This window comes from Solanum pennellii, chromosome 9 (genome assembly GCF_001406875.1).
Source record: "Solanum pennellii chromosome 9, SPENNV200".
In the NCBI taxonomy this organism is placed as follows: Eukaryota; Viridiplantae; Streptophyta; class Magnoliopsida; order Solanales; family Solanaceae; genus Solanum; species Solanum pennellii.
The window spans coordinates 79585758-79608030 of NC_028645.1; the positions used below are offsets into that span (position 1 = coordinate 79585758).

The following is a 22273-nucleotide window of genomic DNA, read 5'->3' on the forward strand; positions in this document are numbered from 1 at the left end:
CTTTTGATATGTTAATAATAACAAATAAAAATCTATTTTTGAAATAAGCGAAAAAAGATAAATATATTCATGAACCATCGTACATGGTATGCAGATACCTCCGTCATACTTTTGGGACATTGGTGCCCTTTTCGTCCAAAAACTTGAGCATATATGCCCTTTACGACTAAAAAGGAATCGGTGTATAAGATTATCCCATTGTCACTCTCCGGGCTGAAGATGTGCCATATCAGACGAGGTTAATTGATATCACAGATGACGATTCATTCCGGGCATTTGCTGCACTATGTGGAGGTCCTAGCGAAGAATGGAATGAATATGCTTATATTGGTTAGCCCTAAAATGTTAGGCTTTTGTTGTGCGTGCTGATCGCTCCCTGTATTGTTATTCTTACGAGTTTGATGATTCACAAAAGCTAGTTTTCTGATCCTTATTAACTTATAATATGCACTGTCCTCTTTTTGTTGTTGTGTAATGAAGAGATCGATCTTATAAAATTTAACTTTTGGGGTTCTGACTTGTGTTTTTCAGAAATAGCACCTTTACCTCTACGTGGAGAAAAAGAGACATCCCTTTTTCTAAAATAGACTAAATAGGAAAGTAAGACAAACAAATTGAAACGAAGCGAGTAAATAAGAAATTGCAGTGAAAACAACATCTTGATTAATTTAGTACCTGTGATGGATTCTCCAAGAAAATCTGTCAATTGCTAAGAAAGTGACCCAAGATAGCTCCATTCCTTAGTGACTAAGTTTAAACGTTATTTATTTTTCATGTTTAAGTTAATATAAAGTTCCAGCTTTGTCATGTTTCACTTCCCTAAAACTATAATCTCTAACACATAATAAAATCAAGAGAATTTCAGTGTTTTTTGGCTATGGAATATGATTCATCCTCTATTGATTTTACTCGTCTTAACGAAGAGTTGCCAATGAAAATTGAGGAGATGTTGATGATCAATCAGACATAATAAGTCTCCGTCTATTTGATCTAACCGATGTTGATAATTTTATGGAGTGGTTTACGGATGACAACGTTAATAAGTTTTGTTCTCGTGACACTACTTTCATATCCAAAGAAGACGCGATGCAATACATTGCTGATGTTGTTATACCACATCCATGGTACAGGGCAATATGCTTAAATGACAAGCCAATTGGTTCAATTTCTGTATCATCATTTCATGGAAGTGATATATGTAGGGGCGAAATTGGATACGAATTATCATCAAAGTATTGGGGCAAAGGGATTGCCACCATGGCGGTGAAGATGGTGGCGTCCACCATCTTCGTAGACTAGCCCCACTTGGCCAGGCTTGAAGGTGTTGTGGCTGTTGATAATATAGGATCACAAAGGGTGTTGGAAAAGGCTGGTTTTATTAAGGAAGGTGTTTTGAGGAAGTACTATCTTGTTAAGGGGAAACCAATAGATATAGTTATATTTAGTCTTTTTATAACAAATTACTCGAGTCGAGGGTTTATTAGAAACCGTTTATGTAAGGCATTAAGGTAGGTATCATGTTACGTATATTCCATCCTCTCTAGAATCTCTAGTTGGCCATAGTGGAGTACTCTATTTTGTATAATTCTATATATTAGTATATTATATCATTATACAATAATATACAAATTGTAATCAGTATACACTGTTATACCATAAGTCCATAATATATTAATTTCTACTAAAAAAAATTAGATTCTCCGATTCCTATACCAAAAGTAATTTCCTCGAAGATTCTTGATTATTCCTATTTTTTTTGAGTTATTTGAAAAGCCAGCTTGGTGAAACACTAATTCAAAAGCCATAGAAAACCAAAATTGTTTAGGATTTGATATTTTATAGTTTTTCTAATTCATGTCTAGATAGGATATATAGTAAAAAAAAAATTATACATTGAATAGATTTTCTAGTTTTCTAGCTAATATGAGTTTTGCACTATGGAGAATACTGAAGAATTGTCAATGAAATTCGAGGAGGTGTTGAAATTGAGTAACGACAAAGATGTTGTTGTTACAGATGATTATTCAGATTCAGACATAAGTCTTCGTGTATTGGACCTTACAGGTGTAGATGGTTTTATGGAATTTTATGCATATGTCAATGATAGTGTGTCTTGTGACACTTTTGAATCAAAAGAAGACGCTGTTATTGCAGATGATTATTCAGATTCAGACATGATAAGTCTTCGTCTATTGGACCTCACCGATGTTGATGATTTTATGGAATGTTACATGGATGACAACGTTAGTATGTTCTATTCATGTGAACCTTTTGAATCCAAAGAAGAAGCAATGCAACACATGGTGGATTTTGAATTAACACGTCCATGGAATAGAGCAATTTGTTTAAATGACAAGGTGATTGGTACTATTTGTGTGACCCCTTTGGATCAAGAATGGTATAGCTGCAGGGCTGAAATCGGATACGAGATATCATCAAAGTATTGGGGCAAAGGAATTGCCACCAAGGCTGTGAAGATGGTGGCATCCACCATCTTCGTAGAATGGCCACGTTTGGCCAGGCTTGAGGGTGTGGTAGATGTTGAAAATCCAGCATCACAAAGGGTGTTGGAGAAGGCTGGTTTTACAAGAGAAGGTATTATGAGGAAATATTATCTTCGTGATGGTGAACCAAGAGATATGGTAATGTTTAGTCTTTTATCTACGGATTCTTTAGACAATTTGGATCTAGATATCCGGATGTGTGGAAAGAGCAGCTATGAGAAGCGGAAAAACCTCAGGAAGAATAAATTTTCGCGATACTAAAAGGAACTTGGAACGAAACTTAGGATTATTTGGAACAAGTCTTAGGATTATTTGGAACAAGTTGATAAATTAAAACATGTATCTTTAATTTCTTTCATTTAAATACAAATTTTGTTTGTTTGGAAATTTGTTTTATTTCTAATATCTGTTAATGGTATTGTTGAAGTGTGGGACCATTTCATCTAAAAGATTAAGCTATTAGAGAGAGATTATATTCTCAACACGCCCCGTCACGTGTTGGCCAGGACCTCTGCCTGCTCTGATATCAAATTGACAGATAATCTATATATCAATTAGACATTGAAATATCCATACCAAATACAATACAAAAGTTTATTAAATCATGTAACTAAAGAATAAGAAAATACAATAATCTCCATCAAGAAAATGACTGTAGATCATATGAAATAAAACAAATATAGCTGGTAATCGATACACGAGTATGAATCTATCAACATAGTAATTCCGTTATTCATGAAAGTCGTAGCTGAAAATCTCAGGCCGAGGTGAATGTTGAAGCAACGAAGAGAAGGAAGAAGAACAGAGGAGCTGCCATTTTAGTTGAAGTTGCATCATTTGAACCATCTTGTGGTGATGGAACTCTGTTAGATCCACGTCCTGTTACACATTCGTATAGTGTTAAGCACTAAAAATTAAGAATAAAAAAGTTATAATCTTTCGTAGTCTGAAACAAACCATAGACATTACGTGGTGAAAATTCTAAACTAAAGAAAAGTACGACGGATAAATTGATACAAAAAGAGTTGTATAATATACCTGAACCATCAGAAGTTGGTGTTCCTGTTGGAGAGCCAATTGGTGAATCAGCTGTTTCAAAATAACTAATGTTAGTGAAGGATCTAAATTTTGGTGACAATCAATACAAAATCATAATAATATACATTTGAGAATAATTAGGTGTGATTGATCAATTGATATTAAGTCCAGGGGCGGATCTAGGGTATCAGGTGTGATTTTCATAAATCCTTTATTTATATTACAAACAATTAAATATATAAAAGATATTCGTTGAAAACCTAATAACAGAGTAACCTCTTGGTGTAGCTTTATAAATGTATCTTCTTTAAGCTTTTGTTGATATATTGGTCAAGTAAATATCATTGTGGCAAAATTTTGGAAGTAGCATTATTTGAATACACTTTATAGAACACATTCCTAAAATACGATTGACGAAACTAAAATCCTAAGGTCTAGGTTCAGGTCACCAAGAGAGCAAATGTTTTATCAAACTCGATTTGAATCCACTCACCCTATAATCTAGATTCACCTCTAAAGTGATTTTAGGATGATGAGGGCAACAAAGTTTCTAACAATATCAACAACAACATGAAACAGATCATCGATTAGGCATTGAAGACATGATATATAAACACATCAAGACTACTGATGAGTTGATACGCGAACACATTAAGGCTATTAACAAGAAGATTGATTTTCATTTCTTACCATTGCATTGGCTAAGAGGTGGAGTTTGAACATTACAAGCAGTAGGAAGTGCCAAGGCCTGAGTTTGGTTAATATTTAGCCCCAAATTAGAAGCACCACCATTTAGGACTTGACACAAACAACTTGGATTGTTGTTAACCACAGTGGCAAGTTGAGTGCAACAACCTGAAGTTGGAACAGAGGAATTGCCAGTAATATAGTTCAAGCAAGGTGACATACTAATCAACACGTTCGTGCAATCGTTGCTCGATTGAGCAACAACTCCAGAACAGATCATCGCAAACATAATCGCGAAAAAACTCATCTTGCTCCCTTGATTTGCCATTTGATATGATTAGATTTTTATTTTTTTTTAATTGATGTTTGATCACACAAATGTTGTTTGAGTAAGAAATGTTGTGTTTGTTTATATAGGAAAAAAGTTGAGTAGGGAGAGTCAAAAGAATATGTTTTTTTAAAATTGGTGACCAATAAACAAATAGTAACAATTTGACATTATTTTGTTTTATTATATAGTTTACATAGGAATTAGGTAGATTTGGGAAAAAGTGGTTAGTTGTGTAGGTGACCAACTAATGCTAACCAATTGTGCCCATTATATGACTAGTCACACAAACAGAAAAAGCCTCAGGCTCAAGCTGTTTTTTTCTTCTTTAATTATTTTTCACCTGATATCATGTAGTCATATTGAGGCTCGATTATATTTAGACGTATACTATTGAATTTATTTATAAGTATGATGCTTCAAACAAGAATTATTTTTCATTCTCAAGATTTGAATTCGAAACTTCTTATTAAGATTGAAGGGACCCTAACTATCTTACGTGAATTGATAATTCGTAATTTTTTTCAAAATTTGATAACTTTCTAGAACTTGCACAGAAGTTTCATATATATTAGAATAATAAAGTTTGTGTAAATAGCAATATATATTGGTCAAACTTGTGGAAAAATCATGGAATGAAACTTGCTCTAAAAACTTCTAGAATTCTACTATTTCCATTTCAAAGTTTTCTTTTATTGAGAAAATTGTTGCTCAATGAAATTGGAGTAATTTATGGGAATGGCATCCATAGACCAAAAGGGTGATTTTGAATTTGTGGCTTCATTTAATAAAAGATTTTGAAAGGAAAAATTGTGCAGAATAACAAGTATTTAAATCATATTAAATGTTATAGCTACTGTTTAGGAAAATTCTAATCGGCAGCTATAGTTTTACCAAATTTTGCTATTTGTTTTATTTGTATAATTTTTTATAATTTTTCTGATTTGTATAAATTTAGAATTTGTATAATTCAGTTCTTGATCGTATAAATTCAGAATTTTGTATATGTTTATCCTAACTATTTGAATACAATTTATGAATAAATTACCGTGTTTGTATATTGGCAAGGAAAATATACAAATTGAGTTCTGAAAAATTCTAATGTTTAAATACAAAATTTGTATATACTTATATTATTTGTATATTTCGCTAAACGGACAGAAGTATACCACTGCAATCTCCATAGTAAACGGAACTATAGTTATAGAGAGCAGTATATTATCGATTTTATAGATATAAAGTCTTATTATGTTTATTCTATTTGCGATTTCTAATTTTTTTTTTTCTAAAATTAGTTTTTTCAAGGCAAAAGTTTGGGATATTTTCATATAAGTTTGACCTTTTGAGGTAGTAAATTTGATCAATTGATCACAAATTAACTTTGCCTTTATCGGTAAAAGTTGCATGTTTTCAATTGTTAACAAATTATGACAAATACTCATTTTCTTGATATAAGTTGGTAATACTAATATATATATTCATTAAATTAAAATTTGATTTATATAGATCGTGTAATTTTTTGACGAAAATACGTTGCTAATACCATAAGATAGTTCCGCTCCCGCCTAATAGGCGGAACTAACTTATTATGAGCACATTACAACTAAAACTAATGTCTAATGAACAAAACATGTTCTGTTCAACGATTTTATTCACATTATGATTATTTCTTCAATTCTTTGAAAGAAAATTGTTTAAGCGAAGACAGAAGTTTAAAATTATGTGGCCCAACTGTACCTGGCCCGACCCAGCTTGATCAATCATTTTGAAGGAGAAATTATCTAATTACACCCCGTTCAAATTTAGGTGACATGTTTTTAGTTATTATAAAAAGGAGAAATTATGTAATCACAGAAATACTTATTATCATATTTACTAATTCTTTCCACAATTTTAAGTAATTACATTTTATTTATTAATTAATAATGGGAAAAAGGTCTGATATATCCCTCAACTTTGTTATTTGGAGCTGATATACCCTTCGTTATAAAAGTGGCTCATATATGCCCTTACCGTTATACAAACGGCTCACATATACCCCTGCCGTTACAAAATGGCTCACATATACCCTTCATTTAACGGAAGTTAAAAAATTAGTTTTAAATTTATATTTATTACTTCTAATTTTTTTCAAAAAATATTTTAGGGTATATATGAATCTTCTATCAAAGTTCAAGGTATATTTTAATCATTTTCATACATAAATTATTTTTTGACTTCTTTTATAATAATTATTTGAGTTTCTTATTCTTATTTTGTTTTTTTTCTTTCATTCCTTAGTTTAAAGAAAAAAAATTAAACTTTTTTTTTTGTGTGTATTGTAATTTAATTTTGTATTCGAAGAAAAAATTTGGTCATTTACAATAAGTTTTACAAGAATATTAGTGAAACATAAATAAATTTGATTATCAAAATAATAATTATAAATTAGTCATTGAAACAAAAAAAAGTCAAAAAAATATGTTTGACGAGGATTAAATTTACTCATATGGGATTATATTTTTTAGAAAAGATAACAAAAATTTAGATTAAAATTATTTTTTTTCATTTTCGTTAGAGGAAAAGGGTATATGTGAGCCATTTGTTTACAAGTAGGGGTATATATGAGCCACTTTCATAACAAGGGGTATATCAACTCTAAATGACAAAGTTGAGGGGTATATCAGACCCTTTTCCCATTAATAATTTCGTACCAGATTTAAAGTTTGATACACTTAGATATATGTTTTTTTTTCTAACAGATACACTGAGATAGGAAGAGAGGTGAACGAAATTTGTCTATCTATCACATCACGTATACATGAGAATCACCTTAGATACACACTAAATACATGTATCTGGTGTGAATCACATGCATATGGGATACCAGATACGCGAATGAGATATGAGAGTAGCGAGCGAGATGAGAGAGAGAGACGAGCGAGATTTGTCTATGTATTCGAGATACATGTAAAATCACTTGGATATAGTGTATCTAGAATAAATTACACCTAATTTAATTTGAGATACATATCTATGAATACATGTATTGAATGTATCTGTACACGTTAAAATTTGATAAAATCCATTATATTATAAATTAACATGTATCTAAGTAATTAGTATCTAAACTAGTAGGATTTCTGTAAGTTATTTAACAACTATTTAATGATATGCACTATTCCCATTTTAGTGTTATTGGGTTCGAGTTAACACTTAATTGTGAAGAAAAATCAATTAAAAATAAGCTCTAAGGTGATTTTAGAAAAGATAATAAAGCCTTTCGTTATTTATTACTATATTTTTTCATTCATTATCAAACAATCACATAAATTAAGACGAAGAAAATGCAATTGAGAAATGCATTTCATTAGCAAAATGAAGGAAGTTCTTCCCGATTGTGCAATTATATATAAAATATAATAGGACTATAAACCATGCTTAATTGTAAACTGGCAAAACGTGAAACAATTTTCTCTGTATTCAATTTGAAAAAAACACTTAGAGATAAAGTTAAAACAGCATCACAAATACTGGTACAATATATAGAGAGAAACAAATAATTAAAAAGCAACACACACACAACAAACTTAAAGACAAACACTAATTAACAAAGCCCCAATATAACATGTAACATATCATAATGTTACTTTTATTTAATACTATGATATTCCGACATTAAAATTCATAAACTTCAAATCATGGAAACGTAGGAAGCCATGAAAAGAACGATTCCAGCAGCAGCTCGAACCGGAACCTTTAGAGAACTTCCATCAGACGTGATGCTGCTTCCTGACGCTTTTGAGCCTGAGAAATTAATCGACGAAAAATAAATAAACTATACGAAAAAAAGACATAATATAAAGTTTAGACACACTTAAATATATTAATATTAGTAATAGTTATAAGGCTGAATACTAAAAGAAATAACTCGTTTGATTCTCGAAATTCATACCGTATGTGTCATATAAATAACAAATTGGGACGGACGGATTATTATACGTATCATATTTTTGTTATATATGCATACATGTTATGCAAATTTTAATTAGAATTTTATGATTAATCTGATCGTTAACTAGATAATCACAAGTAGGATAATTAATTATAAAATTAGAGTTTAATTATAATTAAATTACCTGAGACAGCTATACCAGTCGAAGAATCTGGAGCTCCTTCTGTAGGTGCACCCTCTGGAGGCATTACCGGTCCATTACCAGCTATGAAATATTAATTAATTGCACAATTTATTTAGGGAAAATTACATGAATTAGTATATTTTAATAAATAATTATTGATTTTAGCAATATTTTTTATTTATTACTATTTATAGCAATACTATGTTAACTCTGCAATATGAATTAAAAATGAATTAATATGCCATATATATGAATTATAACTATTTTTTGAAATATATAATGCTTTTTTGGTAAGAATTTGCCACATTATATTATAAGTGAATTAAAATGTGTTATAAATGTATTATCTATCATTAAAACTTGTATTATATGTGAATAATAAATTGTTCTTTGTAATGTGTATTAAACTTGTATTATAAATGAATTAAAAGTGATCAGGTGAAAAAAAAATGTCATTGCTATAAATGGTAAATATTTTTGTATTATAGTATATTTACGTAAGTTTCCCATTTATATAAAACATATATATATATATATATATATATATCAAAGTAGGAAAATATTTAAACATTTAGCACGTCGGAACAATTAATGATGATCATTTAAAAATATTGAAAAGTAAAACCTACGGAAAAAATTAAGAAAATTCATCAAATATTAATTATATATATATATATAATAAACAATTTTGATGGGTAACACAAGAAAAATGTAACTTGCCCGGTCTTATTATTATACTGATAGCATAAAAGATCTTTATATTGTCAGTAATATTATAACAACGTAACGTACCGTAACATTTACTAACGGGTGGAGTTTGTAAATTGCATGAACTAGGCAATGCAAGTGCTTGAGTTTGATTGATTTGGACTCCTAACGACGAACCGCCACCGTTGACAATGACGCAAAGGCACCGTGGCTTAGACTGCAACACCCCGGAGAGGGCGGAGCAGCAAGAAGCCGATGGCGTTTTCGCACTTCCGGTGACAAAGCTAAGGCATGAAGCCATAGTAATAAGAGTACTAGTACAATCAGATTGAGCCATGGCTACTTGTACTGAAATCATGGTAATGATAATTGGGACAAAAGCCATGCAAATTATAGCAATTCCTTTTGAATCCATACTTGGAGAAAAATAATTATATTATCTTTTGTGGCTTCTAAGGAATTGATGAATATGGCTTAGCTTGTGTGTGCCTTAGCTTTGTGACTGATGTTATGGGCATGGAATGGGGTATTTATAGTGTCTTGTTTTGGAGTTTCTAATTAATTTTATTATAATATTCTTTTTAGAGAAAGAGAAAGGGGATTTGAGGTTGAAAGTTACAAATAATAGAAGTGATGATTACTTTTTCTTTTTCATGGTTCATATTAGAGGTGGATTAAATTGAAATTACACATTGTAGAAGTTTATATTAAAAATTGATTAAATTGAGATCATGGCTCATTGGGGGTGACATTGCACTTTTCAACAAGATATTTTTTGAATATCCAAGACTCAAATCCGAAACATCTTATTAAGGGTAAAATAGTTCACTACTACACCACAACTTTGTTAATAACTTTTGTTAACTAATAAGAGTTAATCATCGTCGTGGTCAGATATATATGATATTTTTTCTCGAGGTCTCAAGTTTGAATTTTAAAAATTAAAAAAAAAAACTTTGGTAGAGAGCGCTTCTTTCTTGTAATTGTGCTTACGTAGGACATATCAATATTCAAGACTAAATAACATAGACTCTATCTGTTTCAGTTTCTGCGACATATTTCATTTTTTGAAAGTCAAATAATTAAAATTTGACTATAAATTTGCTTATGAAATCTTCAAAAAATTTAAATGAAATTTATATATTACTAAATTACGCAAAAAGTACTATAAATAGCAATCAAGGACAGAAATAACGTACAGTTAAGGATTCATTCGAACTTCCTTCGGTGGAAAATATTACTATTTATACGTGGTTAATATCTTTTTATGTATATATCGTAGATGTCGAACCCCCTTTAATTAGTTCATATATTTACGAAAGAAATGAGATTATCACGAATACACACATTAATTAACCAAATTTGCCTTCTTCAAATTTTAAACTCTCTAATTATAAATCCTAGTCAGTTACTGATCACAATAATTAAAGATGTGTCACATAAATTGAAGAGAAAAAATATCAAACAACTGATTGGAAAAAAAAACTATTTAAAAGAGTTTATGAGGTAAGATTTGGAAATAGTGTAACTTACACCGTAATATTTTGAATAACGTGTCATTGAGACTAATCAAGTTGCAAGTTAATTTAATTAGTAGTCTATAATTATAGTAATATAAATTAATTAATGTACGCATGCATGCCGTGAGATTTATACGGCTAGTCGGCTACAATGTATCACCTTATAAAGACTTTTGGCAAGGGGGAAATTTTTTTTCATATTCTCAATCATCATTTGTTATTATTTACATTAAAATTCGATTAAATTAGAATATTTATATTGTAGAGATAATTTTTGAGAAAGGCGCTCCCAACAAGGGTTTTTTTATTTCTAGAAACTTGAATTAATCAAAATTTCTGATTAAAAATGAAAGAATCTCAATCATTCTATCACAATTCATATTAGTAAAAGTTACATGTATAACATGGCATCCTAAGCTGATGACCTAACTCCAAGAAATAATATGTAGATTGTAGACTAATGTTTGTATAATTGAGTCAATGAAATGAATTAAAAAATACACAAGGTCAAAGAAAATTCGTCATTCATCTAAGTTATAATAAGCTAAATTAAAAGATTATTTTATCATTGTAATTAAAGTAAATATCATGGAAACTTATTGTTTCATGGGCAAGTGGAAGCCGTCATATGCACCTGGTAAACGGTAGTTCCTCCTCCTTTTTTAGAAATTTTATTTATTGATTTTGAAATTTTATAATCAAACATAACTTCAACTTCATATTATTTTAAATAAAGTAAAAATATTTAAAATTTATAACAAACGTCTACTAAATCTATTAGTTCACAAAAAGTGGACCTTTTCTTAAAATTTGCTAGCGCTGTCGTGCACATACATCTAGTGTTTACACCAAATTAATGAACGAGACGTGTATACTTTGTGCTCGTTGTGGGCCCACTAAATCCCTGGGGAGTCTAATTGAGTTGGGCTTTAAGAGTCTGCTTCTGTAATTGGGCTTCTTGAGTAGTGGTAAGTCCAAGTCCAATTCTAACAGAGTGCAGATGGTGATGTTTGTGATAAAACTGAATTGTTAAAATTTTGAAAATAATGTTTACATTTGGTTGAATTACAACAATATTTTACAACAATTACTCATATTTACTATAATCAATCTCTCATGTGACGCTATATTATATGTTTTTTATAATGGTATTTCACTATAATAATTAAAAAAATATTTAAACAACTAACATCGTTAATCGTTATAGAAGGTTTTGACTGATTTTGGAATTTTATTTTTCAACCTGTATAATGGTAATAACTTTCCATCAATAATGCAAGTTGTTTCTATGTTTTGGTATGCAATATTTTCTATCACAAACAAAAGTTATGTAGTTTAACGCAACCCAAGATTTAAGATAAAGATTTTATCAATAATACATCACTTGTTGTATACTATCATATCGTATTACCCGATCACCAATTACATGCTAAGTTTCTCGCACATAATAGCAATTGGCAAGAGATTACTAAATAATTCGGTTCACTTTTCCTTGTTCCATACCATTTCAAAAATAGATTTTTATGTTTATTCGTCAGTTTTAATGTACAAAGAAAATATGATTTTTTTCATGTTTTACCCGTAGTATTAATTATAATGTTATATCGCTTATTGATTTCTTAATAGGTGTGCCGAATTCAATAATAACAAACAAAAGTGAACGGAGGGAGTATATTATAATTTCTATAATTACATGTATTATATCGATCTATCAACTAAACAAGATTAACTATGTTTAATTAATATATGAAGCTTTTGATTAAATTTTGTGTCAAGTCAAACAGTGTCACGTAAATTTAGACCGATTGAAGTATTTCTTTTTTTCCCCACATAATGTAGCTTTGTTCTTCTATGGAGCTTCACACTACAATGTCATTGAGATAGAATAGAGCTTTATTTTCTTTGGGTCTCTTTCAAACCTCAAACTTAATTACGTGTAAGCAAAGCCAAAGAGACAAAAACATCAAAACCATAATAGTACTTGTACAAATATTTGTTAAGGTTGTTGAACTTCAAAAACCTGCTAATCTAATATTAATATCTTCATCATAATAATAATCTTTTCAAACTTTCACCTTTTTATAAATTCCCCCATTCACTCATTATCTCTAGTATCCTAAAAATATTCTCAATTACTATTAACAGCGTGACTGAAACTCTTAACCTATCATCAGTTTGAAAGTCAACCGTCAACCCTGACATGTCTTATAAGCACTTAGCTTTTCCGAATTTGGTTCTTTCATGGATGTTGTTGAACGCGTTGTCTCTACATACTATCAATGGCCAAACGATAACTACACCATGTACAGGACCGATGATTACTAGTTTTACTCCATGTATGAATTTCTTGACGAATAGTAGCAGCAACGTTGGGGTTTTACCAATCGAAGATTGCTGCAATGTATTGAAGAATATGATGACCAACGCCATGAATTGTTTTTGCCTTATTGTTACGGGTGGCATTCCCTTTCAAATGCCTATGAATCCCAATATGGTTATGTCTCTTCCTAGTGCTTGTAATATGCCTGGTGTGTCACTCAAATGCAAAGGTAAAGTTCATAGGATTTAGCTTATGTAACCGCGATACTGGAGTAGTAAGTATTGTTTCATTTTTCGTATGAAATTTTGGGTCTTAGTCTTGCTGGATACGGAGTCACGAGGGAGGGTTGTATGAGTTGATAGTTTCATCGTTGATGAAAGAAATTTCTAAATAGAAAAGGTAAGTGGTGATACATATGTTTTTTTTTAAGATTATAAATATGATATTTTTGTTTGATAGATTGAGTCGAGTCACTGAAAAGGATAGGATGAGCTTTAGTCGATTATTTCAAGACCAAATTTATTTATAAACTTAGGTCCAATATTTACGTGTAACATTTACATCTTGGCGAGAATTAGGTGGTCTACTTCCTACCCTAGCCCTTTCGGTGTTCATAGTTTATCCATTTGGTTTCTTTCGTCACACTTTAAGAAAAAAACACTTTTTTCAATTTCTATTTATCGTTGAGCTGGACTAAATCTAGATTCATATTATGAAATTTAACTTTAATAAAGAATACTCCAAATCAAAAGAAATAAACTCAAATTTTTTATTTAAAAAGGAAGAAATACTTATCACTTTATCACAATCTTATTTAATTAAAAAAAGAAATTGACACCCTTTATTTTCTTACTTGCAGCTCCCAGTCCACCTGGGGTTGTTGCGCCAGGTACTTTTTGTTTTGTAATTATTATTATTATTTATTTATTTATTCGATTGCTACTTTTTATATGCCGACATTTGTATGAATTAACAATATCTTACAATAATGATTAAGTTTTCTTTTTTCGAATTTGACTTTTTATGTTATATTTTGTAACATTCTTTAAAATGTATAACAATAATAACCATGCATCTTTATATATAGCAGCATGCTTTCAGTAAAAATACCTTTTTATTAAATTACTATCGATAGTATAATAATTAATCATATTCTTTATAAAAATAAAATTCTAAAATTTTCAATAATCAATCTAGGAAATTTGACCAAATATAATTTTGATGCTTTAGGACGAAAACATATTATATGAATATATATTCCATTATCAGAAGATTTTTCTTCTTTATACAAAAAGTGTGATTATGCTTTAAATTAGCAATAAAGTTTCTACATCCATAACGATTTAATTCTTTTTTTTACATATATCAATCAAATATTATTTAAATGTCTCATGTGGTTATAATCTGTAACAGTCGATCGTTATAGCAATTAAAAATTCTCTAAACAAATAATATTATTATAGAAAGATTTGCTTTTATTATTGAAATGAAAATATCGTTAATTAATTATCTTTTTTCATAATTAGGTCCTCGTAGCGATGCTGGGGCTCCAAGTGCTTCACCAACAACTGCTCCAATTATCCCTCCTCGTAGTCCTAAAGGTGCTTACGATTTTAATTAGTATTTTCTCTGTCTTAATTTATGAGACACATTTTTAGATTTTGAGATTTAAATCAGTCTTATCTTTGACGGTAAATTTTTTTATATATATATTTTAGATATTTAGAATTGTCAATTTTTCTGATTTATAACACTTTTTACGTAATTTACAAATATATAAATTTCATTTTAAAAACTTTCCTGCAGATTTTCATACTAATCCTTAGAAAAATCTCCATGTGATTCACATTTTTCTTTTTCTTGTAGTGTTAAATTCTCGTTCAAACTTAAATTGTTTGACATTATTTTTTTTTACATATTTATTACATCATACAATAAACCTAATAATTTTATTTATTATTCAATTAATTAACTTATAAATTTAATTCGTACAATATGATTTAACTCAATAACAAATTTCCCTCAGATTCAACTGTTCCTCCGCCGTTGCCGTCTAATTCATCGCCACCAGCCGATGAAAATCCAACTCTAACGCCACCATCTCCGCCAACGGATTCGTTAATTCCGGCAACAAATACCGGCAGGCTAACTCCGGCAACACCATCGGCTGCACCTTTTCTTGGTCATGGAATTTCACCGTTATTAATTATTTTAGTTGCATTTGGAGCAATTCTTTGAGTTTGCATTAGTAATTTGATATATGACTATAAATTGAAATGTAGATTGTGTAAAACAATTAGCAGAATTATTCATTAGTGACGTTGATGGATATGATTTAAATTTAGTATGTACTTATTATTTGGTACTTCAATAGTTCTATTTGATTTTAAGAATCCAAGTAATACTATGTATTTGATTAATTTTTTCTTTACCTAATTATATGAATCTTTTCTAAATTTGGTTATCGTAGCTAATAAGTAAACAGTAAAAATAATATTCTTGACTATATTTTTTTCTAAAATACTTACTATATTTTTTTCTAAAATACTTACTTTCTTAATATTTTGAATTGTTAATCATTGCAATAAATAATACTTTTTTATCATAACGATAACGTATTCCGTAAGATTCTACTTGTGAAAAATAATAAAATGTATGCAAATCCTTTACAAATAAATAAATAAATATATGACAACGGAATAACAATCAACAAAACAATATATATTTTTTATAGTACTTTTTATATAATTTTTAAGATATAGATTTTATATTACTAAATAAATTATGTGCGAATTCACACTAACATTAATTAATTTCATCTGACACTTTTAAATCAAGCCAACTAAATTGAAACGGGGGGATTATATTATGAGTGGTACCCAATATTCATGTATACGTGGATTTTGTATTTTCTAAAATATTAAAAGGAAAAGGCAAAAATTCAAAAGGCTATCCGTTAATAAAACCATTACTCAAGAATTACAAGTCATCTAAATATTTGCAAAAAGAAATATATTTGAAGAATTTGGTGGTTATATATTATAAGGAGAGAAAGATGAAATGCTATCCCGTTAAATAAATAAATATATAAAAAAATCTTCGTAAATTTTAAAAAGAAAGAAAATGAAACTTACAAGTATCATTAGATTTTTATTTATCAATTTCATATGCTAACTTTTACCAATTTCATGTGAAAATGATCATATATTTTGAAAGAATATTTGCAATGGGTGAAAATTGATCCATAGAAACCTTTGTTTGGTCTATTTTGTTACCACCTGTACGACCATGATATTTCATAGCATTATTTTAATGATTATTATTAATTAGTCTACGTAATCATATCACTTATAAGATAATCACATATTATAACTTTATGAATAAGCATTATTGTTAATTTAATAAAAATAGTAAATTAACTTATTATTAAAAATTAAAAATATTCATAATATAAGAATAATTATTTAATCAAGGTATATACTCCCTCCATTCCATATTAACTTGATTTTTGATACACTTTTCATTTTTCAAATTAACTAAACTATTTAGTTTTCAAGACTACTTTCAGAGTGTTGTTTCAATTTTACCATTCATTAGTTAGTATTGAAACTAGTGATTAATTAATATTTAGTTATTTTAATTATAAATTTGACAATAATTAATAACGATAAAAATAAAAAAAATAAGTTCAATTTATATATTAATCTACTTTTCTTAAAGGGTGTGAAACACCTCTAAAATTAAGTTATTATGGAATGGAAGGAGTAAACAAAATTGATGAGCTTTTTCGATTGGTTCTTAAGAGTGATCACTTAATTACTCTTAAGAGAGAATCTTGAATTTAGGGATATAAGATATGTGTATTAGTGACAAAGTATACTCATTAAATAAGAACGAATACTATGACTTGAATGATTACTAATTATATGCATTTCATTATCTAATTATTTGTAAGAATCTTTATCCTTTGTCTCTAAAATATATGATGTTCAATAAGCACATAACATTTTTTTTCCATCCTCTATTTTTTTTCTCAAGAAAATAAATCTTATTTCAATAGTTAATTGTAAGAAAGTCACTAAAGTATAGCTGGTGCACAAAATATTCCACATTTACAATGAATCTGGAAAAGACAACACATAGCAAGTGTAATACGAACAGTTTATCATAATGCAAGTATTAGTGACTGCTTACACCGACTCAAATACATGGCCTATGATCACAAGAAGACGACATTAAAGAAGTCAATGAATATATTTTATCTTATTTAAACACATCATTTAGCTTCTAAAGATCTCCAAAAAAAGTCATGCAAAGAAAATAAAACTTGCAAGGTCACCTAAATACTCTGTTTGATATAAAGTTAGTTAAAGGTAGTTGAACTTCAATAGAACTTTTGGACTTTCATATTTTCTTCCCTCCATTTTCTTCTTAAACCTCAACTTTCATCTATAAAACACCCTTCTTATTATCACTTCCATAACCAAAATCAGTTTCTTTCTTAAAAATCTCAAAAAATAAAAAATTTCCCAAAATGGAAGGGTTTAAATTTTTTAAGGATTTTCGACGTTTTGTACCATATTTAGCCATAGTATTGATGATTTTTTGCATACAAGTTTCAGGGCAAATTACTACAGCATGTAGTAGCGCGATGCTAAATAGCTTTAGCCCTTGTATTAACTTCATGAGCAATAATGGTTCAGGTTCACCAACTTCAGCTTGTTGTCAATCTCTTAAGGAACTTACAGCCAGTGGCAAAGATTGCCTCTGCCTTATTGTTACTGGAAATGTTCCTTTTAAAATACCAAACAGAAACGTCGCGATTTCCCTCCCCAAAGCTTGTAACAAAGATAGTGTTCCCATTGAATGCAAAGGTAAAATCAAACATTTTTCCCCATTGATAACACTCATGAAATTGTGGCTCGAGTGCACGCTCCGTTAGAGGGGTATAAACGTCATTTGGCATTCGAGTAGTATGATTTGGTAACTAATTCTGTTTTCAATTTCTTGTATTGCAGGTTCTTCTACTCCTCTTCCAGCTCAAGGTACCAAAACGAACTCAATTAATTTATCTAAACTAATACGAACAAATTTTTTTTTCTAAATCAAATACTTTGATCTAATAAAGCTATATTGGTGTGACAGGTCCAGCTGCCTTATCACCATCAGGATCTCCACGATTTCGAAATCCTAGACCACCTCAAGCTCCTAGCCCTGACGGTAATTCATTTTTCATTTTCAAAATTTCTCGTGAATTGAATTGAACATGATGAATCTAAGGTCCAATGTCGCGAATTGCTCAATTGGTTCATGTAAATTGATGTCAGGTGACGATGTTCCCGAGCCATTCGATCCTCCTTTGGGACCAGGAAGTGATACAACACCAGGATTAACACCACCATCACCATCAGGCGGCGGATTGGGAAATCCTTACAATGGATTTTCACCTCCATCTTTAACAGATGACGGATCTGGAAATACTGATACAGGATCAGGATTCAGGCCTAATTTAACGCCTTCCTCTGCCCCGGATTCACCGAGATTTTCACCATTTGTTGTTCTGGTAGCCTGTGGAGCAATTGTTTTGAAGTTATACTGAATTGATTCTTATAGTATGTGAACTTTGTTTGCAAACATTTTTTGTTGTTTCATTTGTAATCAATTTGTACTATCTGTATAATGAAATTTTTTGGGTACCAAAACAACATAGTGAAATACATTGGATTTGCTCACATAACAATAGTGAAATATATTGTATTCATTGACGTCTGACGTAATAAGTGTATCTGCTCTTATATGATACCCGTGTGAAGAAGACATTTGCAATATCTGTGATAAAAATCAAACTTTTGCTATGTATGGTAAAATTTTAAATTTATGATTATTCCAGATAATTTGAGGGGTTATTAGTTTGCTAAGCAGAAAAAAACGAACTACTGACTACACCATTCCTGTAAATTCCACAATTTAGAGGGCATATATGGAAATAAAAAATCTCTTTTTTCCCGCCATTCGCTACTTTCTTCCATGCATAAAACATTCTACCCAACTTTCAGAATCAGTATAAATTAGTTTCCACTAATCTGTTACTCAACAACCCTCTGATCAGCAACACAAAAAAATAACCGCTTCTCTCTCTCTCTCTAGAGCAATGGCGGACGTACTGATCCTTTTCTCAGTTCTCCTACTCGCCGCCGGAACACTCCCGGAACCACCAGAACTTCCGCCAACTTCGCCGGAGTCATTATCAACCACGATTAGCTGTGCAGACGAACTGGTGGCGTTCTCTCCATGCCTACCGTACATTTCCGATCCACCGAACAATATCTCTGATTCGCCTCCGTTTCAGTGTTGCGATAACTTCTCGGCGGCATTTGTTGATAATACTGCGATTTGCCTTTGCTACCTCGTTCGCAACCCTCAGCTCCTCGGATTTCCTATCAGTTCTATGAAGCTGTTGTCTCTAAATTCTGTGTGTCCCGTGGAGGATAAAGAAGGCGCGGAGAATCTATCTCTCGAGTCTCTCTGTTCAGGTTTGGATTCCGATTACTCACGCTATAATCTTCCTGTACTGCATTGAATCTCCTAAATGTAATTGAAATTTTTTCGTTATGGACTGATAGTAACAATTTAGTTGAAAGTAGATGCTGTTGATCTAGTCTATGAATTGAATTAGTTGCTCTGTTTCAAAGTGTTTGATGCTTCGGTTTCAGTTATTCAGGCAAATTGTGATTTGATCGATATCTTAGAATATGTGTAGTTAATGTTTAATCCTTTTGATATGAGGTGAATTCTAGCTTACATAATCATGTAGTTTCAATATAAAAATGATTCGATTTAGCTCTGGAAATTAGTCAAATGTCTGTCGATGAAAATTGCCAATCAGATTGGAACAATTGAGAACTAAGTTAAGTATGCTAGGATTTGAATTTTATCACAAAGAGGTTAAGGACAAATTTGTGCTTTTGGCGTTATGATTAGATTCTTCTTTTTAGATTTGGACTGGTGATATAATTCGTTCTGTTAGAGTTTTCGAATGTGCTCTTTACACATACAAAAGCATTTCGTTGAATCTGACCAAAAAATGGGGGTAATCTTACCACGGAGTTGCAATATAGTTGAATTTCTACTTACATTTTGCTAATACTGTAGAAATGTATGCTTGTTATTTCACTCTATGTTATGAAGAGTTCATATTGATAATGCATCCATTTGTGGTTGAGTTATCTGCACAGATAGCTTGTCATCAAGTGAACACAAAGGAAGAACTTCTGTGTGTATATGCGCAAATGTTGTTACTGTCAATGAATTATTCTGTATAAATTAACATTATACGTGCTATCTAGAACAGATCGTACTACTACTTGCTTCATGTTATCACGGATGTGAAAGATATTTCTAGTAGACGTTGTTATAGATGTGAAAAAAGTTTCACGAATTCTCATTGAATCTCCAATTCCGAAGGCAGCTTTTACATGTAAGAGTTTCATTTATTGTTATAATGCATGCATCCGCTGTGAGTAAATATGTCCACTTAGTAGATCATGATCTCAAAGTTGCATGAACTTAAAACAGTTGCAACTTAGCCATATGTGTGTAAGTCCATCTGCAGTAATTGCATGACAGTACTGAGCACTATTCCAAGCATAAATACCATAACCTCTTTCTCTTTTTCCCATTTGATTTGCTAATTTGATACTTGAGTTTCCGTCACCATTTACGTTACTGGACTCCTTTAGGTATACATATATGAAGTGTTGATATACTTCTAAGAGTTCTGTAATATGAGTCATGTTAGATACAAGTATGTTGAAGACAAAAAGTTACATAGCTCACTATACTGAAGATCTTTTAAGTACATTCAAAGATCAGCCATTTCATTCAGCATATTCTCGACCTTGACGATCTTTTTTTTCCGTGACTCAGGTTCAACTACGCTGCCTCCTTTTAGATCAATAATAACAGGTAATTCTCCTTTGATCTTTTGTCACAACCAAACTGATGATACTACTTATTCAGAATCTCCTGATCACTTCATTGTGTAAGAATTTCTAGCAGATCACAGGGGTTCAAGTCCAAGACCAGTGCGTCGTCCTACACCCCCTAGCTCTCCTAGACCACCAAGCAGTCCAGATCCAGGCAAGCTACTTATCTTCTGTTTCTTCAAGCTTATAACTTTGACATTCCAATTGTTCTCTTCCAAATTGATGAATACTTTGCTACCACATAACATTTATATCTCTATACAACATTTATAAAATTTATATCAGAGTCACATAACTGCAGTTCTTAGAAACTTCAGATACTAGTTCTAATGGACAAAAAAGGAAGGGAGGAATAAAACCAGGGGAATGAAATTTGAAGGTGGAAGTTGATTTTCTAGTAAAAAAATGAATTGTCGCTTTATTGCAGGTGATCATGATAACCCTTCACCACAAGCTCCACCAGTATCTGTCAGTTTACCACCTCCATCCTCCGATGTTGGTGATAATCCTAGCCCCGATGCTCAAGCCACAACAGAATGTTCATCAGCCATAGGACTAATGTGCAATTACCGTCTATGGATTATATCTGCAATGTCGATTCTCCTGTATCTCTCTTGCAAGCACCAACTTAGTTAATACTGTCTCTTTCATGGCGTCATAAACTGACAGTTTGATTGGAAGATATTAAGTCAGATCAGAATTCTGTGGATAGATGTAAAACTACTGGCACAAAATTCTTTGTTAAATTCTTCTTGTTGACATGTACTGCTTTATCGGTATCTGATGTACACATAATCTTCTTAGCATATGAATGAAAAGCGATGCAAGATCCAACATGAGCAAACACTTGTCTTACTACAGCCATTCAGTTTATTAACTTGCCCAGGTTTGTTCTTCCTCTTCCGTTGAACTTCTTAGCATCAGTTGATCAATTGGTGTGGACATTTAGTGAATTTGATTAAATTACATGTCAAAAGGGGGGTGTTTCATTTTGTTACTCACAGTCCATGCAAAACTCTTTGAATTACCCCTATATTCTTCCAAATTAATGAAGAGAGACATGCC

The 22273-nt window shown here is 30.8% G+C and overlaps 6 protein-coding genes and 1 pseudogene across 8 annotated transcripts; 5 read left to right on the top strand and 2 right to left on the bottom strand.

The window, feature by feature from the left end:
• Positions 1–877: 877 nt before the first annotated feature.
• Positions 878–1537, top strand: LOC107030448 (annotated as a pseudogene).
• A 400-nt stretch (positions 1538–1937) lies between these two features.
• Positions 1938–2765, top strand: LOC107030449 (uncharacterized N-acetyltransferase p20-like). Its single transcript, XM_015231726.1, has one exon. The coding sequence runs from the start codon at positions 1938–1940 to the stop codon at positions 2763–2765; it is 828 nt and encodes a 275-aa protein (XP_015087212.1).
• A 270-nt stretch (positions 2766–3035) lies between these two features.
• On the bottom strand, positions 3036–4616 carry LOC107029806 (non-specific lipid-transfer protein-like protein At2g13820). Its single transcript, XM_015231250.1, has 3 exons — positions 4233–4616; positions 3543–3593; positions 3036–3383 (listed from the first exon to the last, which is right to left on the bottom strand). Exons 1-3 carry the CDS (start codon positions 4555–4557, stop codon positions 3262–3264), a joined length of 498 nt encoding a protein of 165 aa, XP_015086736.1. The 5' UTR covers positions 4558–4616; the 3' UTR covers positions 3036–3261.
• A 3383-nt stretch (positions 4617–7999) lies between these two features.
• LOC107029856 (non-specific lipid-transfer protein-like protein At2g13820) lies at positions 8000–9887 on the bottom strand. 2 transcript variants are annotated; one of them, XM_015231305.1, is made up of 3 exons: positions 9468–9887; positions 8676–8729; positions 8000–8343 (listed from the first exon to the last, which is right to left on the bottom strand). In XM_015231305.1, the coding sequence occupies exons 1-3, from the start codon at positions 9796–9798 to the stop codon at positions 8231–8233; spliced, it is 498 nt and encodes a 165-aa protein (XP_015086791.1). In that variant the 5' UTR covers positions 9799–9887; the 3' UTR covers positions 8000–8230. The 2 variants fall into 2 exon arrangements, with proteins under 2 accessions (XP_015086791.1, XP_015086790.1); XM_015231304.2 differs by having other exon boundaries at positions 8676–8756; positions 9468–9885.
• A 3116-nt stretch (positions 9888–13003) lies between these two features.
• Positions 13004–15650, top strand: LOC107029855 (classical arabinogalactan protein 9-like). The gene is made up of 4 exons (XM_015231302.2): positions 13004–13452; positions 14083–14112; positions 14750–14824; positions 15250–15650. The coding sequence occupies exons 1-4, from the start codon at positions 13104–13106 to the stop codon at positions 15459–15461; spliced, it is 666 nt and encodes a 221-aa protein (XP_015086788.1). The 5' UTR covers positions 13004–13103; the 3' UTR covers positions 15462–15650.
• Positions 15651–17710: 2060 nt separating this feature from the next.
• LOC107030711 (nascent polypeptide-associated complex subunit alpha, muscle-specific form-like) lies at positions 17711–18995 on the top strand. The gene is made up of 4 exons (XM_015231976.2): positions 17711–18097; positions 18242–18268; positions 18369–18443; positions 18551–18995. Exons 1-4 carry the CDS (start codon positions 17758–17760, stop codon positions 18820–18822), a joined length of 714 nt encoding a protein of 237 aa, XP_015087462.1. The 5' UTR covers positions 17711–17757; the 3' UTR covers positions 18823–18995.
• Positions 18996–19333: 338 nt separating this feature from the next.
• Positions 19334–22047, top strand: LOC107030827. 2 transcript variants are annotated; one of them, XM_015232064.2, is made up of 4 exons: positions 19334–19756; positions 21150–21188; positions 21279–21362; positions 21636–22047. In XM_015232064.2, the coding sequence occupies exons 1-4, from the start codon at positions 19375–19377 to the stop codon at positions 21842–21844; spliced, it is 714 nt and encodes a 237-aa protein (XP_015087550.1). In that variant the 5' UTR covers positions 19334–19374; the 3' UTR covers positions 21845–22047. The 2 variants fall into 2 exon arrangements, with proteins under 2 accessions (XP_015087550.1, XP_015087551.1); XM_015232065.2 differs by having other exon boundaries at positions 21282–21362.
• Positions 22048–22273: the final 226 nt, after the last annotated feature.